The sequence below is a fragment of the Equus caballus genome, chromosome 1 (genome assembly GCF_041296265.1).
Source record: "Equus caballus isolate H_3958 breed thoroughbred chromosome 1, TB-T2T, whole genome shotgun sequence".
Lineage (NCBI taxonomy): Eukaryota > Metazoa > Chordata > Mammalia > Perissodactyla > Equidae > Equus > Equus caballus.
Window position 1 is genome coordinate 86496802 of NC_091684.1, and position 18573 is coordinate 86515374.

Here is an 18573-nt window from a genome sequence, read left to right on the forward strand (position 1 = left end):
TGTCTACTTTTTGCTCAATAATTCCACATTCTTTTTAAAAGAACGAACCCTTTTAAATGTATTCACCATTATCAGATTACTGTTCATTTAGTTGCAGCAAAGAGCAGTATTCACATTTTTAAGCTAAAGGTCAAAGGGTAATTTGGGTTTAGTAGCCACATTTTTCCTAGGAAAAAAGTGAAACAGAACCAAAAAACCGCTAAGTTTTAAAAATTACGACTCATTTCCAGCACAGTAAGAGCACAGAGGAGGGGCTCAGTTACCTGGATCTCCTCAATGCTGTGGACAATAAACATGTCTTGCAGGTCCTCCATGGCCCCTTCCATCCAGTTGTTAAAAGGAGCAGCCCTCTTGGCAAACTCCAGGTGAAGCTGATCAATGGTTTCTAGCAATTTCTCAGTTCTCTGAAGATTAAATAGAAGGAAGTGTTACCATAAATGAAATAATAAAAAAGTATCTGAAAATGTAAATATGCATTCCAGAGCAATACACTATCAGCTGGCATTTTGTTAAGCACAATGCTGCCACCACGGGCACGTGTACACAAAAGACTAACCAATGTTCAAACGATTAGGTTGAGCCCTGAAGTGCCTTCTGAATCAAAGGAGAATTTAATAACATCTACAGTAGCCTTGATTTAATAGTATGTTAGGTACTCTATTACATGCTACTTTTTTTAAAACTTCAGAATCCACATAGGATCTATAGTAACTTGCTTTCCACTAAAGCAGTACTTTATAAGCTAGAGGATCTGATTCCCTAACCACACTGGATAACAGAAAATTCAGGGCATCCTCCTCATTTTAGTCAACATCGTGTAGAGCAGATGGGTGCCTTTCCGAAAAGTCACCCACCTAGTGAAGACAGAGGAGCTACAGCTGAATGTTCCCAAATCCTCATTCAGGATTTAACACAGAGCTCTCGTTGCCTTTCTGGGCCTATGAAAGTGCAGGGCCTCAAGCCACAGAGGATACTATGCTTTTCATATGGCAGAGATGATGCGGAACAGAGCATCCTGTATCTAGACGTCTTCCATAAGTAGATTCTTTTTTCTCTCCCGTTCTAAAATATTTGAGCTGTCTATGTTACATGCCTGGTCCTTCCTCTCTCTCAATCTTCCCTTCTTTAGATGGATATGGAAGGGTCAGCTGGCATCCTGGAAGCCTGATAACATGTATTTTAAAAGTTTCATCAGCGTCAGGATGAAAAGACTCAGAAAACTGGCAAGGGATTCTTTCTTCCACATTGTCTGAGACTTCCATGGTGAAAGATAATTAGTGACAGTTAAATACCAGTCACTTACTGCTGTTTAGCTAATCCTTCTACTTGGATAAGGCCAAATTCATCCTGATTCTGTTTCATACCAATTTTTCCTTATTTCAATATTTGTGGCCATTTTCCCTTTGCACATCTTAAGTGAAGTACTTCCTGATTTCCTGACTCAGTCACAGCTCTATTTATTTTTATATAAGGGCTTCTGGAAATTCACTGTAACTACTACTTGATACAAAATGGTTTACACCATAATCTCATTGCCCCTGATTTTTTTAAATTTGAAAGTACGCTTCACTGCTGTATGGATAAATCATAGTACAAAGCTACCAACTTTCCATTTCCCTCTTTCTTCTACTTTTCGTATTCTCTTGAGAGACTGCTTTGACTAGACAGTCTGTTTTGTTTTATACATATAATGTCACAGAAAAAACTCAGAAAATTAATAACAGTGACTTAATTAAAGAGCCTCTATTAAAAGATTTCATGTCAACAGGTGGCTGAAGACTTCACCTCCAGGGCCTCTCTCCTCTTCTGAGTAAGTGTTCCCAATCTGTCCCACTGGTCACAAATCTTCTGGCACCGATCGTTGACATTCACAGCATCATGATAGTCCAATTCGCTATTAGAGGCGAAAATAGAGATTAACTTTCCCAGGTGATATGAGGAAGAATGGACATGAGCTCAAAATAAACAGATAATTTTTCTTTAAAAAAAGATCTGATAGAGAATTGGTGGCGTATTTCAGGGTTTCGCTAATGGTCAACATTGCAAATATGATTGAAATTCTCTGATTATAAGAAAAATTAATAAAACATTTGCTGGTCCACGGATTTCTAAACAGAGACACAGTGTCTTCTCAGTGCCTCAGGCTAACTTTATTTAACTCCCCTCATCGTTTTCTTGGCCAGGCCCCCAGACAGCATTATTTTTAAGTGGCAATGTACCTGTAAATGAAGCCAACTATCTGACCTAGAGGACAGTCCTGTGGGCTGCGCTGAAGCCACAGTGACTAGGACATCAAATGAGTCAAGGGGGAGGGAGGTATCAGCTTGCACCCCATTGTGTCCTTGGCTCCTGTTGAAGGGCACTGGGCCTCACGGCTGGGTGGAGCGTCACGTCCGGAAGGGGCGCTGTGGCCGTGTCTAGCACTGGAAGGACTTGCAGAGCCTGGGAGAACAGTCCTTCCTCTTCTGGACAAAGAGGTTCTGACTTGTCTAACGCGGCTAGCGTGACAAGCAAGAACAACAGGATTTCTTAGGAAAGAATTACTCTTCCTCTCCAGCCCTGTCCGTACATCCTAATGGGATCTTTGAGAGGTGAAGTAATTTGAACTTACCATTCAAGCAAATTCTCAACTAAAAGGTTAACCTAGTATCTCTGGCCATAAAAAAAACTTTGAATCCTGTACAAAATTTAACCACCCTTTTAATTAAGATGAAAGTGAAACTCACAGAGGTTTAAAGACATTTTCAGGAGACCTCTCCTTCAAAAACAGTCCAAGATAAGACAACTTTCAGGAAATTCTCTCCTATCCTAACAAATCCATTTCCCTGACTCTTAAATTTATTTCTCCTTTCAACCTTAAATTAAGGCAATGGTTGTTCTTACTTGTTTTTTTTCCCCCTCTTAAATAATGTTAATTTGTCCTTATTGAATGTGACTGTTTCTGTTACTGAATAAAGGAGATGCATGTGGTGGTTATCTGAGGGTTCCTTCAGTGGGTAGGAAGCTCCCTACCACCTAGTTAAATCTTGTCCAGTCCTTAAGAGCGGCCTTCTACACACACACGCACATCACCACACTGAGATGGACTAAGATTCCTGTGCTTATTGTTACAGTCAAAAATCCAAAACCAACCAAAACACACCAGCAGTGTGCACAGCCTTGAATACAAAGTGAAAAGGCCATGGCTCTTCAAAATGCAAATATTAAAGAGAAGAAAGACTTACTAACAAAAACCCAGGAATCCTTCTATTGATCCACAAGGGACACAGCGACGCTCACCTCCCGGTGGTCATCTTTACAGCACACAGTTCCCCCCCTGCCTCTAATGCATATGGAATAGCTTTGCACATACCTGCTTTTCAACGAGTGCGGGTTTGAATAACTGTGCATACTACTTTTTATGCACTCTGAGAACTACACAAACACTTTGATTTATTATTTTAGAAAAGGTGAAAAGGACAGGGATGTTACTAACGTTAAGATGAGCACAGATTTAAATTCTGTATGTGGTTCCTCTCTTGACTGTGTGAAGAAAAAGTCATTGGGAATACCAGGAATAATAATAACACAAAATTATTACTAAAATTTTATGGGCAACACTTAAAACCACTCCCAATTACTCATGGGGGCTACTACAGAACATTAATAGCTGGGGTTTCTTTTCATCCTCTTATTTTATTTGTAATTGTTAACGAGCAGCCAAATATTCAACATTTAAGAAGTATGAGAAATAAAATAACATGAAGGGCACAAATATAGTGTACAAATTGGGTAGGAAGACCATAAATAATTAAGAGTTTATTTGGTCAAGGCTAAAAAATAGGATACTCTTAAAATAGGCCCTATCCATTAATTAAGGAGTTTGCTTTAGTCAAAAGTGAGGAACATAGGAGTTTTAAAATGTAACATATTAAAATAAACATTTATTACTTATTTTTTAAAGTTATATGACAGACTCTAAAAATTTTGCAGATATATCAGTCATTATAAGAGGGAAAAGAGTAGGGCATTAAATTTTGTATTTATGGCAAGGGGGCAATGGTCTTTAAATATGCTTAGAAACACAGGGGGGAGGCCCCTCTCCCAGAGGCACACAGCCTGGGGCTGCACCTGCACTGAGGGCTCCTGCTCGGGCTTCAAGCAGCCTGGGCTCACCCTCATGGTAGCTGCTCTCATAAAATACAAAGCATAAAAATGAAACAGCACTGATTTGATGATAAAGCAAAATGGGGCCACAGCATCTCCTTCAGAGGTGAGGCAGTGACTTCTGTTATGTTTTTATTTCTGGATGGGCCATGTGGTCCCATCGCCTGCACCCAGGCCTGAAGGAGGCCGCCCTTCTGAGCTGTGTCCCAGGCCACCATATGGACTGCTCATCTTCTTGGAAGCTGAGCTGCCTGTGCTGGGGTTGGGGGTGCTGCTGGATGGGAGGACAAAGGAGTCTACCGCAACCAGAGAACCAAAGCTGAAGTCAGTTTATCTGTTTGAAAAAGAAAGACAAATGCCATCACAGAGTCCTCCAGCTTGGCTGTCTCTAAATTTAGCACAGGAAAGGAAGGGCAGGCCTCCCTTGCCCCTCCCTGGGAATGCTCTGGGGAAGCCCTTCATGGAATCCTTCCATTGTACCCAGAGCCCGTGGGCTTCACAGGGAGGACGGCATCGGCTGAATGTCAGCAGCTGTGCCTGCAAACAGCACGTACTTGAGCTCCTGCGCAATGGCAGCGATCTGTTCCACCCGGTCCTGGTGCGCCGCCAGGTCGCTCTCAAAGGCCTCATGTTTCCGCAGCAGAGCCCGGACCTCAGTCAGCGACGCCGACTCATAATCCTTCTGCAGCAAGATCTGTTCTTTGCCTGCAAAGGTTGTAACAAGGAGTGTGAATACTCTGATGTTACGCATCAGCTTCTCTGTGCCAGCAAAGTTCTCAGTGAATCATTAAGATTCCAAAGAACCAAGATAAGAGGGGAAAAGAAGGACAGGACTGAAGCTGCGGAGGCAGTATTTCAAGTGGAATTCAGGCCGTTACTCTGCTAATGATGCCCGAGTCCCTCTGTCTGAAAGCTCATGTCTACACATAAAGGGACAAGGGAAGCATGCTGAGTACATTGCAAATAATAAATCTGCATTATTCATCATCCTGAGTAATAAGTACCTGATTTTCCAGTGAGATGCTCAGTTAAGTTAGTAATTATTAGCTCACAAGAGTTACCTGGGATAGTTAGATAAGCTGCTTGTACTCTATTTGCCTACCCACGGGTTCAACCTTTACCCCAATTTTTTTTTTTTTTTAAAGATTTTATTTTTTCCTTTTTCTCCCCAAAGCCCCCCGGTACATAGTTGTGTATTCTTCGTTGTGGGCTCTTCTAGTTGTGGCACGTGGGACGCTGCCTCAGCGTGGTCTGATGAGCAGTGCCATGTCCGCGCCCAGGATTCGAACTAACGAAACACTGGGCCGCCTGCAGCGGAGCGCGCGAACTTAACCACTCAGCCACGGGGCCAGCCCCTTTACCCCAATTATTTTTGTTTGAAAGCTTTACTTTCGGTGGTTAAACGTATCTTGTGGTTTTTTTCCTGATAATATTAGAAATTTTTCTCTCTGAACCTCCACCTATTTCCCTACAAATGTTTCTTAAATCAAGCAACTGCTGTGGTTATATCTGGACCCACATTTATTCCCTGGTTGATGACCTTTAAGAACTTAATTCTATAAAGCTAGAAATGGAAAGCAAATGTTCATATATTTAATGATAACAACATAGCACTTACTATGTGCCAGATACTGATTTAAATACTTTATAAATATGAACTCATTAAATCTTCATCAAAACCTGCTGAGGGAGGTATCATTGTTATTTCCAATTTGAAGAGGAAACTGAGGCAATGAGAGGTTAAGAACTTGTCCAAGACACACAGCTGGGAAGTGTCAGAGCTGGGGACCCCAACCTGTCCGGCTCCAGGCCCATGTACTAACCATCTTGCTGTGCAGTATCACCAATCAAACAATAATAAAGCAAAAGGGAACCAAAGGAGGTGGGTGACCTCCCTGCCCTTTCTCAAAATAGATTATGTGATGGGGGAACGTTTTGTTCTTCTACTTCAGCAAACAGCAGGTAGCCAAAAAAATATGACCCTAGTATCATGGCTCTGGAAACAGGTACATTTGCAGGGCTTAAAAGAAGTAGATGAATCTTAGTGAAATAAGAAGTTAAGACTACAGAAAACATAGACTATAAATACCTTGCATTCTTCCTTTCCAAGCAGATTTCCTAAGTGGGAAATTATTTTGCTTTGTGGCATTTAGTAAACATTCTGTCAGCAGAAGCGAGGATCTGGGCCAGGGCTGTCTGCCCCACAGTGAGGGAATAAACAGATACTTGTGGAATCAAATAGAAAAAAGTGGGGTAAGACAGGAGGAGGCCAGGCCTTGGTTAAGTATGGGAAGAATGCATCTTGAGTGCCATTTTGTGAAAAAATACATTATCTGCTTAATTAGAAAATAAATCTTCATGCCCACCTCTTGAAGAAATTTAGTCCTGGGACAGCAGAGTGGAGAGAGGTGAGGACACCTGCCCACAGGGTCACAGGCATTAGGGACAGAATGAGTAGTCATTGCATGCTGTGGGTCTGTCCACAGCTCAACTCTGACTTTTCAAACACCCAACCCGAGTCTAGTCTACCTACCATAAGCCCACGTCTCGTGCGTTGAAGCCTTCTGCCTAAACTTCTCCGCCAGGTGTTCCACGCGCTCCAGCCTCCGTATCTCGTTGAGCAACCATTCCTCGTAACCCTTCTCTGCCTGCTCCAGCCTCTGCCAGGCGCCAGCGATATCCTGGGAGGGTTCGAGGACAAGCAAAGGCAAATGTGTCACGCTGCGGCCTCCTGGGCTTTCCTATAAATCCCCTCCACCACGTGTTTGACAGTATTTTCTTCCTGTTTTCTTTTCCTTCCCTCACCCTCCCGACCCAAAATAACCATTCAAGTGTCTGGCTTCTAAATGTCTTAATGATCCCCAGGGCCTTTTAAGGCTAACAAAGTTGTTCTCATCAGCTAGTACACACCTGATGATACCTAAATACTTCTCCAGGGGTGGACAAAGGCTGAGAGGGCTTAAATTTTCTGGCTAGAAGAAGATGAAGCCTCAAAGTGACTCAATCCAAAATGACTCTTACTCAGTGATGGCTCACTCGTCCAGCCAGTGTCAACTATGGCCAGGCACTAGAGAGAGACTTTTCTATAAGAGGAAATAACACCTATGAAGTTCCCTGCCTGTGTGGCTTTCATGATGGTCGGGGGAGAAAGACAATAAATAGGTATTTACACAAGTTCATTTTGGAGAGTGCCATGCTGTGAAGGAAACAGGGTCAAGTGATGCTGAGAGCCCAGTGGGGGTGGTTCCTTTAGGCAAGGTACTTAGAGAAGACCCCTCTGAGGAGGTGGCATTTGAGCCGAGGGACAGACATTTGGCTCAGTGACAGAAAAAGTCAGTTATGTGAAGAAGTCGGGAAGGGGCATCCCAGATTGAGGGAACAAGGTCAACAGCCTGAAGAGGGGTGTGCTCCACATGCATGTGGGAAGGACCACAGCAAGTCAGGGCAGCTGTGTAGTGAGTAAGGGGTGGGCCAGCAAGAGAGGCGATCATCAGGGTGGGGAGGGGGTCAGACCACATCGGATCCTATAGGCCAGGAAAATGAATCTGAATCTTATTCTAAATATTTTGGGAAGTCACTGGAAGGTTTTGAGAAGGAAGGAGACATGCTCTGATTTGTATTTTAAAAAGATGACAGTGGCTGCCTTGCGGACAATGAATTTTAGGGGGCAAAAGAAAAAGAAGAGCCAGTGAGGGGTTACTGCAGGGTTGAAGGAGAGAGAATGGTGGCTTGTCACAGGCTGATGGCAGTGGAGGTGGAGAGAGGACAGATTTAAGATATAATCTGGAAGCAGAGCCAATGGGTCTGGCTGAGGAACTGGATACAAGAAAATGACAGAAAGGGAGAATCAGTGACACCACCTGGGTTTGGGGCTTTAGTCATTTAGGGGACGGTGATGGAACTTACTAAGACAGAGAACACTGTGGGAGAACTCTTGGATATGTTAGGTGTGGAATGCTTTTGAGACATGCAAGCAGACAGATGATCCTGGAACTAGGGGAGAAGTCAGAGCTGGGGATGTAAAATTCGGGAGGCGTTACAGGTGGTCATTAAAGCCACAGGCCTGGATGAAACCACCTGGAGGGTGCAAAGATAGAGAAGAGGGTCAGCACCAAGCCCAGGAGTTGGCCATCTCCGGGCTGGGGAGAAGAGGAAAATCTTTGAGCAGCATTAGAAGAACTCATTGGTGAGGTAGGAAGAAAAACTGTAAGTTCAAGAGCAGAAAGAATTTCAAGAAGGCAGTGATTAACGGGGTCAAAGCTACAGAGAGTATGAAACTAAAAGTGACAACTGGATTGTCAACATGGATGCCGTTGGCTTTGACAAGAACAGTTCCGGGGGGTGGGGGGGGGGGGGTAGAAGCCAGATTACTCGAGGTTGAAGAGTAAAAGAAAGAAGGAAAGGAGTGGTGAGGGACTGAAAATCAGTTCCAAAAAGAACTCCCTTTGCATGTTCTGCTGGAAGGGGAGCTGAGAAATAGGACAGTTACTATAGGGAGATGTGGAGTCATAGAGGGTTTTAATTTTTGTCTGGCATATTCTAGAATACTTCTGTATGCTGATGCGAATGATTCAGTACAGAGGGAGAAACTGATGATGCAAAGAGAGGGAGATAAATGTAGGACTAAGTTGTAGAGAAGGTGAAATGGGTAGGTCGTAACAGCAGATAACAGAGGGCATGGGATCTAGATGCTGGTAGACCTAGGGGGAAGACAAGGCTGGGTGGTGAGGAGTGGAGGAGATGGGAGGGCCATTCACCGAGTGTTGAGACCTGGGAAGAAGACAAGGCCGGATGGTGAGGAGAGGAGGAGATGGGGAGGGCCGCTCACCGAGTGTTTACTGGAGGCCTGCCCTTTGTGAGGCACCACACCTATAGCAGTTAGGAGTCGAGAACTGCATGATGGTGGGGAGAAAAATGTCAAGAATGAAGTGGTTACAGGGCCAAAATTATATTCAGTAACTACAGACTGAAGAAGTCAACGCCTCTTGCTCAGTGGCCCATCAGAGAAAAGATTTTATGAAAAAAGAGGGCTTCCCACGGGACCAGGAGAGCTTCTGAGCCTGGGCTACTCACCGACACCATCTTGCCCTCGGAGGGCATGAAGGCGGGCCGGTTGCTGATCCTCAGCTTGGTTTGCAAGGTGTTGAAGTTGATCTCCAGCTGGCACTTCTCCTGCACCTTAGGGGGCTTGTGCTTCCGACGGTAATCCCGGAAGTCCTCCAGCTTTTTCTGCATAGCTTGCATGGTCTTCTCAGGAGTCCTGTTCTCTAGCCAGGGGATCGTGCGACGAATCCATTCCAAAAGCTGCTCCCAAAACACAAAAATACTGCTGAAATCACCAGCAAGCTGCCCCCTATTGAAAAGCAGCAGCACCTAACAATTTGGAATGCATTAACCTAATGTTCCTAAAATTACAGAAGTATAATACTCCTGACTAAAAGGAGGAAAGGCATGTCTGCGCACTGTGGCATGAATGAAAACTTCAGTATCCACCCACGGCCACCAGTGACCACCCCAACAATATCATACACAGGTCAAAAACTCGAAGTCAGCACGAGCCATATTTTACAAAAATGTGACATTTACAGGAAACTCGGGGACCAGACATTAGTAGACAAATGCTGGATGGAGCTTTTAAATGGAAAAAAATGAAAGCAAAAAAATCTGACGTGGTGGAATGTTGTATAATAAAATCAGCAAAGATTTGGGTTTAACTTAAAATGTATTCATATTTTAAATAAGCTCAAATCTAACGAATTTATTAGACAAATGTATTGTAAATCTGGGACTGACAACGCCAAAGTCTATTTTAATTTAATATCTAGCTTTCAAGGAAATCCACATGATAAAAGTGACAATGGTAGTGAATGCCTAAGGATGAGGTACACACCTCCTTCTCTATAATTACTACCATGGCCTCAGAAATGATCTGCTGAAAAGCCACTAATAATTTAACTTATGATCACTTGGAAAATGACAGCATATAAGAATAAAAATTAGTTAAAATGGTGATATACCCATAGCCTAAGAGTTTGAGGAGGATAAACGAAGGACCATGTAAGAAAAGGAGGGAGAGAATTACTGAGGATGGTCTGTCCTCCGGTCCTGGTCATGCTTCAACCCTGAAGTGGATCAGCGGCATTAAACAATGCCACCAAACTGAATTTCCCCAAAGCAGCAGGGAATATACACTCAGAATATAAACTCAGTGTAATTAGACTGGATTAATATAAACCACTACCTAGGAAGATTTATTCTAAGTGCCCCAATACTTTCCCCAGTACAGATCAAATGTCAGCTAAATTAATTCAGAGCAAAAATTATTTGGTCTCCGATACATGTCACTGAGATTGAGGTCAATCTGGAGAGGATGTGGCTGTGGCACTCGCTCAGCCCGTATCTCGTACGGGGAACATAGTGTAGCGGCAATGATGAGACTGCTCAGTTTCTATTTATGCTATAACAAGAACAAAAAAAGAGCAACATGGAAAGTGCTATTCGAACCAAGAATCTGGCTGAAGAGCTGTAGAATGGCCTCATGGAAACTCGTGCTCAAATATCTTGGACGGAGGGCTCTGTCTTCCCCAATTTCCCTCTTGATATTTATATACACACACAAGGCTGAGTCATGTCTCCCCACAGGGCAAGTTCCTTTGACGCTGGGCCACTGTGTGGAGCAGGGCTCCTGAATATGGAGAGCACCTTATGTGATGTCAGTAGCCAATGAAGCAGGAAAAAAACAAGTAATGAATGTCATCTAAGGGAATGCAACCCTGGAGGTGTCCACTGAGGATGGAATCATATTCTACTTCTCAAAACAGGCCAACTAGCGCGATGCTTTGGGATGGTTGCAAAGACCCCCAGGATTACCTTTGGGTCAATAACACATTGCTACAAGATGAACCGCCTCTGAGGTCAAGTATATTTCCCTACTTTTATTCTATCTGAGATGAAAAATGCAAAGAAAAAAAACACTGACAATCTGTGTTCCCCCTGTGTGCCTCACCCTCTGGGTGGGTACGGACAGGACTGCAGGTCACCCGTTTCCTTTACCTCACTTGCTAGCCTCTCATATTCTTCCATCAGCCTCTCATTCTCTTGATTCACAGCAAGAACCTTACATATCCTGTTAGCTGCTGTCTCGGCCTGTAAAACACAATAGGTAAACAGGACAGCTCTGTCGACAGGGATGCATGTACACAAAACTGAACGTGGCGGGGCATGAGAGGTAATGAGGGAGATGGCGTGCTGTACATGGTGCAGATTCTAGGTTAGGGTGGAATAAGATTGAGGGTATGGCAATTTAATACCATGAATCATTTCACACCTTTTTTACAGTTTTCACACAGACTTACACGGCAGGCTGAACATACTGTAGGGAATAACGGGGAGATACCGTTAGTCTAAAACACAAGCTTTGTAAAACATCAAGCAAGTTAGTAACAGAAATATACGGGTCAAGGAACCCAAAACCTCCGGTCCCTGAATGTCCACCTGAGCACTGTACTGACCTCAGGACTATGGGGTGAGAACTCTCTGAATAACATTAGCCTTTGGAAATCAAAGCAAAAGTGACTGGGTCCTGAACATATATGTTATTGCGCTTGAGTTCACAGAAGGCCTCTTCTCCTGAACGGAACAGGTAGAACTTGCTAGATCCTTCCACAGAGCTGAACTTGCTTAAAGACTTTGTGTCACCTACATGGGAAGTCACTGAGGTAATACGTAATTCTCTATCATCGTTTTGTGGGGGGAACTTGGGGCAGGAATGGCAAAGTGCCTTGAACCATGATCAGATGATGAATTAAGAAGAGCAACTTGCCCATCAGCTCCCAGGCCCACAGCCTGCCCCAAAGTCTCCCCTCTAAAGCCCAAATATGGGCCTATTTCTGGTTACCACCATTTGCTGGTGTTGGTCTTAAAGAAATAACAGAAATAACATAACCTTTGTCCATCTCAGTCTATCAGGATTCTCCAAGCGCCGATATGTGAAGGAGCGAGAAGCACAAACAGCTGCGCATGGAGAAAGCTGAAGGACATTCACCCACAATGCCCCTCAAGCTGTTTGTCTTAAGGAATGCGAATTTTTTGAGGTTCTAACACTGTTACCTTTCACTATTTCAATTAAAATAAGATTAGTCTTATGAAGATATTACAACAAATCACTGAACCATGAAGGCAATTTCTAGGCAGAGGAGACTAAGGGCGCACTGGAAAGGCATCATTTCTCTTTGTCACATTTCCCCTTTCCCCTTTAGTGCTCAATGAACACGGCTCAATTTTCATGGCGCTTGTTGTTTCCTAAAGCACAAATATTTCCCACAATTTAAATAAAAGTAATGTCTTAGGAGAGAGAGATAAAAACACTTCAGGAACTGGCTAAAGTTAAAGCTGTTAAAAAAAGTATTCACAGTTTGGAATGTGCCATATTAGGTCATTAGAAAACACTCAGGAAGATTCTGAGGTAAGATGTGAAGCACACGAACACACACCCAGGTACGCACACGCGTGCGCACACACACACACAACTAGAACCGACGCAGAAGAGCAGCACGGCAACCGGATGGACAAGTGTTGAATACCTGCTCCGCTCCCGCAAAAGCATGGTAGAAGCAAGAAACGTATGTCATGATAGCTCTTTCATCTGGTTTGGGAGTGTTCACAATGTCTGAAGGGAGGGAAGAATAACACAGAAAACAAACACACACAGATGAAGAATAGAAACCAGGGTGGAGAAAGGGAAGAACAAATTGGTTCACACTGATTGCTTTTCTCTGTTTCCTGGGCCCACAATCCTGAACCTCATGAAGGCGCTACAACACTGACACGGTTCATGAACAGAATAATTTGAACCAGCATGCTCTTTTAGTAATCAAACTGAGGGCGTTTTTTCTTCCCCCACCCCCGATGGGCTTTTAAAAATTCACTCAGGGCATTAATATGAGAACCCATATGCTGCATGTCAGAGCTGTTATCACTTCCTTGTGACTCATGAAGCCCACGGCCTCTCGTCTCCTGACCATATCAGGTCATCTGCCACTTTTGCCACTTTTTGCTATGCATGATGCTGGGAATGCTGGCAGAGCTCAAGCGCCCCATTTCTCCTGCCACTTCCCCACCCCAACCTCACAATTGTTGGTATTCCTGCTCTGTAAATGGCCCTGGCTTGGATGAGGATGAAATTCCTCGGAGAGGCCATGTCTTTTAATGCCGTCTATACATACTTACCATGCCATTTATAGAAATCACCAGTAGTTACAAACCATCTAAAGAGAAGGGTATACCTGGCTTGTTACAACTCTTGCTACCATTTGTATTAGCTGCTGAAATAACCAATAGGAAGAGAGAAAACAGAACCAGGTGAACACACATCCTTTCTTCCTCCACCTTGGAAACACCGTTTTTTGCTGAATTGCTTTCTAACTTTAAACTCAGTTCACTCACTGGACAGAAGGAAGTTAAAAAGATACCTTGTTATTCCCTAAGGTGAAATCTATTCATTGGGTTTTCAGAGGATATTAATAGAAAGGATGTGGGGTTGCATAACAGTATGGAATCTTCTGGAAAACAAACATGAACGGCATACTACTGCATGGACAGAAAGTAAGTTTTAAAGAAAAGAGACTAAAAAAGACAAACGATTGCCTCCTCAGAACCAGACGGGTCTCCTTACTCAGATAAGAGGGAAAAAAAAGAGAAAAACAATTGAAAAAAAAATTCAGACACAGAAGGTGAAGGGTGAGCAGTGACTCACATTTTACATCCTCACCTTCTGTGCACCAGCAAAAGCATGATAGTAACAGGAAACATAAGTCATTATGGCTCTCTCATCAGGTCTGGCAGTGTATACTAAATCTGTGTGGAGAAAAGAAGGTTAACTGCTGGGATGTTCTAAGGCCAGCAGGCTCCCGCTAAGTGCTGCCTCAGAGAAGCCAAAGTAATGAATCTTCTTGCTTTACCCCCACACACTTATGTTGTTAAAACTTTGGCTCAAATCAAAGAAGTCACATCTGCAAAGTTATTACTCTCTATGCACTTTTGAAAACTGCCAACAGAAATAAGGGAATTGCCAGAGAAAAGGGCATGGCTAGCTCGGAAGAACCCTAAACTAGCAAGTAAGTCACATCCACAGCCAGAATTAGACTCCAGAATTCCCCACAGAATGCACATTCCCACAGACTTTCTATTGCTGTACACATAGAGGGCCCAGGGTTCCACAAAGGTCCCCCTTTTGCAAGTCCACACAGAACACACGCACCCACAAATCTAAACCTGGTGCTCACCTCAAAAAATGTTTTTGGAAGAAAACAGGGAAACAACTTTTATAACCTTTCAAAAGCACGGAAGATAGTTAAGAGGAGGAAGATTTCCACCACTTTTTATCATAGGTGAGTTCCTGGGTGAGTGGCCCGATTAGCCACTCGAAAATCCCTAGGTTGGGTTCAGAGACTAACACAAATGACAGAAAGCGAGGTCAACAGAAGCAGGTGGGAAGGTAAGGATTAGCCAAAAAGGATTAGCAGTCTGACAGGAGGAGACCAGTATATGACATTATGATAAAGGCATGGCAGAAATAAGAATATGTTAAGAGGATGTTGTGGTGATGGTAAGTCCGAACGTAAGGCAGCAAAGACACAAAGGGCAATGCGTGGGGGAATCTCTTGGGTAGTTGTATTACAGCATGACCCACACCCAAGTCAGGCAAGTTCATAACTCTTTGCCAGAAGATTCTTATGAGAAATTACAAAGAAAATAATATAATGTGTGAGCATTTTTTGGAAGATGAAGAAGAGTAATGAGAGACTAGGATGTGTCACAAGAGAGGAGGAAATGAACGGAGTGCTAAGGCACTCTGTCAACACAAAGGATATGCAGAATGGAGATCTGCCGAGACCAGGACTCAGAGACCAAGGAAAAACCTAAGAACTAGGCAGAATGTTAGCATGCCAGAGTAATGATGACGGTGCTCATCCTCAATTTTAATATAATAGGGAGGTATTAATGACCTGGAAGATGAATTTACTAAATGTTGCCAGTTTTTTCCTCCCCACTAATTCAAGTGGGTAAATTCTGGGAAGGTCAAAAGAGAGACCACACAAACGTAAACTTCGCTTAGAGAAGACAGATGGACGAAAAGGAAATGGAACTTTTCCATGTTGCTACTTCATTGTTTTATTGACTTTCTCCCTCTAAAGGGTTTTGGAGAATTCATAATTCAGTAGAATTCTGAAGAGTATATTCAAGTGTTAATAGCAATAGTACAGGTGTTTGATAAAATGGTTAAATTAATAAATGGGCAACATTAGAATCCTAATTGAAAGATCACTGTTATGGGTTGAATTGTGTCCCTAAAAAAGACACGTTGAAGTCCTACCCCCCAATAGCTGTGAAAGTGACCTTATTTGAAAGTAGGGTCTTTGCAGATATAATCAAGTTAAGATGAGGTCATGCTGGAGTAGGGAGGGCCCTAAATCTGATGTGTCTGGTGTCCTTATACAAAGAGGGAAAGAGACACAGAGACAGACACACAGGGAAGATGACCATCTAAGGCAGAGTCAGAGATTGGAGTGATGCTCCCACAAGCCAGGGGATGCCTGAGGCTTCAAGAAGCAGGGAAAAGCAGGAAAGATACATCTCTAGTGGCTTCGGAGGGAGCATGGCCCTGCCAATATCTTGATTTCAGACTACAGCTTACAGAACTATAAGAGAATAAATTTCTGTTGTTTTAAGCCAACCAATTTGTGGTAATTTGTTACGGCAGCTGTAACATAATGATCAAAAATAAGAAGGAAGAGAAGATTGACTATTGACTATAATCAAGTTCTTTCCTTTTCCCCAACAATGCTAATTAGTGAAACAATGGACCATTAGGGAATAATATTACAACCAACACAGTAACCTAAGTTCCTTAAGGTCAGGACCCTACCTTATACATCTCACTATCTCCTGGAGTACCTAGCAGAGGGTCTTGTTCACACCAGGTGCTCAATAAATGTCTGTTGAGTGATAAGTGAATCGTGAATAAGTGAAATGAATGAATGGTCTCCATATATTTGTGCTTTAATGGTGTGCCATAGGTGTAACTCACACGAATTATACATAGGTACAATTCATCACACCTAAAGGGCACAAAAGGTATTTGAAACCAGTCCCCAGCATAAGTGATGCTGAACTGCAAAATATTTAGAAGTTCTTTCGGATCTAACTAAATTTAACTGAGACTAATTAAAAATGAAATGTGAAAGTTCGAGAGGCATACTGATGGCTGGATGTTCTAAATTCTCTATTTCGATTCTATAACTTGTAGTTGGAAGGAAGGAATTTTTCCTTATAGAGCCTTAAGCACTTCACAAAACGATTTATTTGCTAAACTTGTCTCTACATGGTAAGGAAAATACATTATGTTGTTAAAAAAATTAAAATAGGAAGCTTTTCTTTGAAAACCACAAACCAAAGCATTCTGTTTCTTTGCCAAAGCTGAAGCTTTACAAACCTTTTTGCCACAGTTTTGCTGGCTTGTTTTGGGGAGGGATTTTAAAAAATAATTTATGAAAAAGCTATGTATGCAATTCTCTAATACTCATTAAGGAATCCTAAGTACTTCAGATGTAAACTGACTATAAAGTTTTACAGACCCCCATGCATGGCCATAACATAGATTTTACATAAGTCATCTCACCTTCAGCATCCAACATTTTGGGAATATCCAGGTGCTTCTCTGCAATTTCCATGGCCAGGTTAATATTTCCTATTGGGTCATCCTACACGAAAAAGAGCATAACTAGTTTTTAAAAATGTTTTTTGAACAGGACATACGAATAATTTTTTACATCCTCACTTTGGTGAGGAGACCTTCCCACCCACACAGAACCGTAATAGTATGAATAATTTTCCTTCTTATCTTTTCCCAATCACTTCAAACATTTAGAGAAACATCAAAAATGATACAAAAACACACAATCCATGCACAATCCAATTCATAAAATGTAAACAAAAGGTTTAAGAGAACAAATGCTTTGTGACTAGGAGGAAAGTTGTCAGATACTTTCTCATGGGTGGGAAAGAACATCCTGAATACGTCAAAGCTTATTTTCAACTCTATTAATAACTAAATTTAAATGATTCCAAAGGAAATCATGAAACATATACTTCCTAGATCTGAAGATGATCATGGAAATATTTAGTCCAACACCCTTGTTTTATAGGTAAGAAAGACAAGGGGTAAAGAGGACAGGGAAACACGTTGCTAGGTAAAACTTCTAGATCACTCAAGAATGTTACAAGAGGGCTACAAAGAGCAAAGATTATGTTTCTAGGATGGTAATGACTAGAAGAAATTATAAAAACTTAAAATTGCAAATGAAAATTGAAGTGAAATTTTTGTTCTTAAGATTACATTTATCTTCCACTGTACAACTGGTTAAAGATCTATAAACAAAATAAATTTTACCAGAAGTGTATAACTGAAATAGTGAAAAACTAAAAGACTTATTTAACATTTGTTTTAATCTAGTAGAGACTAACATTATGCATCTGGAATGGGGGTATGTAAGAGAGAAAAATCAAAATGAAAAGTCGTGTTAGTCCAGAGGTGACTTTAATGAATTTTAACATCAAAGCCATTTAAACATTCTAGAAACTGCAACACATTGCAATGAGCACAATCACTTTAATCCAGTGAAACATTTAAAAAGTGCAGCCCTCAAAAACAGTCACAGTGCTCAGTGAAGAAACCAAAGTAAGTTTCCTGGCCTTGCAGAGTATATAATTATTTCAAGCAAAAAGTTTTTTTAACTACATGCTGTTTTAACAAAACATATAATCATTTCATTGAAAGCAGCCACATCACAAAGAGAGTCTTACCTGGATATTTTTTTGCAAATGTTTATAAAGCCAAATAGCTGAATAAAAATTTCTTTCTTTTTGTTTTTAATGTGTAAGAAAAATTTCAGCATGAAAAATACAGGGTAATGATTCTGAGACTTTGTGAAAGCTATCTCATTTAGACTGTAACTTAAAGAGATAAAATGTGGCAATTAAGTATTTTCTTGGATCAGCAACTGGCCATGTGACCTTGGGCAGATTAGTGAATTCCTCACTTTCTTCATCTGTAAAACTAGTATAATAATAGTACTTACTTTATAGAGCATTATATTTTACTGTGCATTATGAAGACTGAATGAGTATGTGTGTGTATGTGTAATATACATATATGAATATATAAACACACTTATTAATATATATTAATAGTAATGTATATACATGTATATATTATATATTAAAACATATATACATATATATTTATAACAATGTCTTATCTAGAGCTATATAAGTATTAGCTGCTATTATTATCATTTTTTCACACATCTCAGATGGCCAATTACCACAGGTTATTGACCTTTTGTAATAAAAACTGACCATTATAAA

At 41.7% G+C, this 18573-nt stretch overlaps 1 protein-coding gene across 1 annotated transcript in view; it reads right to left on the bottom strand.

The window, feature by feature from the left end:
• Positions 1 to 18573, bottom strand: part of ACTN2 (actinin alpha 2) — a 66475-nt gene that overhangs the window by 13613 nt on the left and 34289 nt on the right. The window contains exons 7-14 of the mRNA XM_023646980.2: positions 16826 to 16907; positions 12729 to 12814; positions 11200 to 11292; positions 9220 to 9450; positions 6680 to 6827; positions 4701 to 4851; positions 1786 to 1894; positions 264 to 404 (exon numbers count right to left, since the gene is read on the bottom strand). Coding sequence (XP_023502748.1) covers positions 264 to 404; positions 1786 to 1894; positions 4701 to 4851; positions 6680 to 6827; positions 9220 to 9450; positions 11200 to 11292; positions 12729 to 12814; positions 16826 to 16907 — 1041 coding nt within the window. The remainder of the gene's footprint in view (positions 1 to 263; positions 405 to 1785; positions 1895 to 4700; positions 4852 to 6679; positions 6828 to 9219; positions 9451 to 11199; positions 11293 to 12728; positions 12815 to 16825; positions 16908 to 18573) is intronic.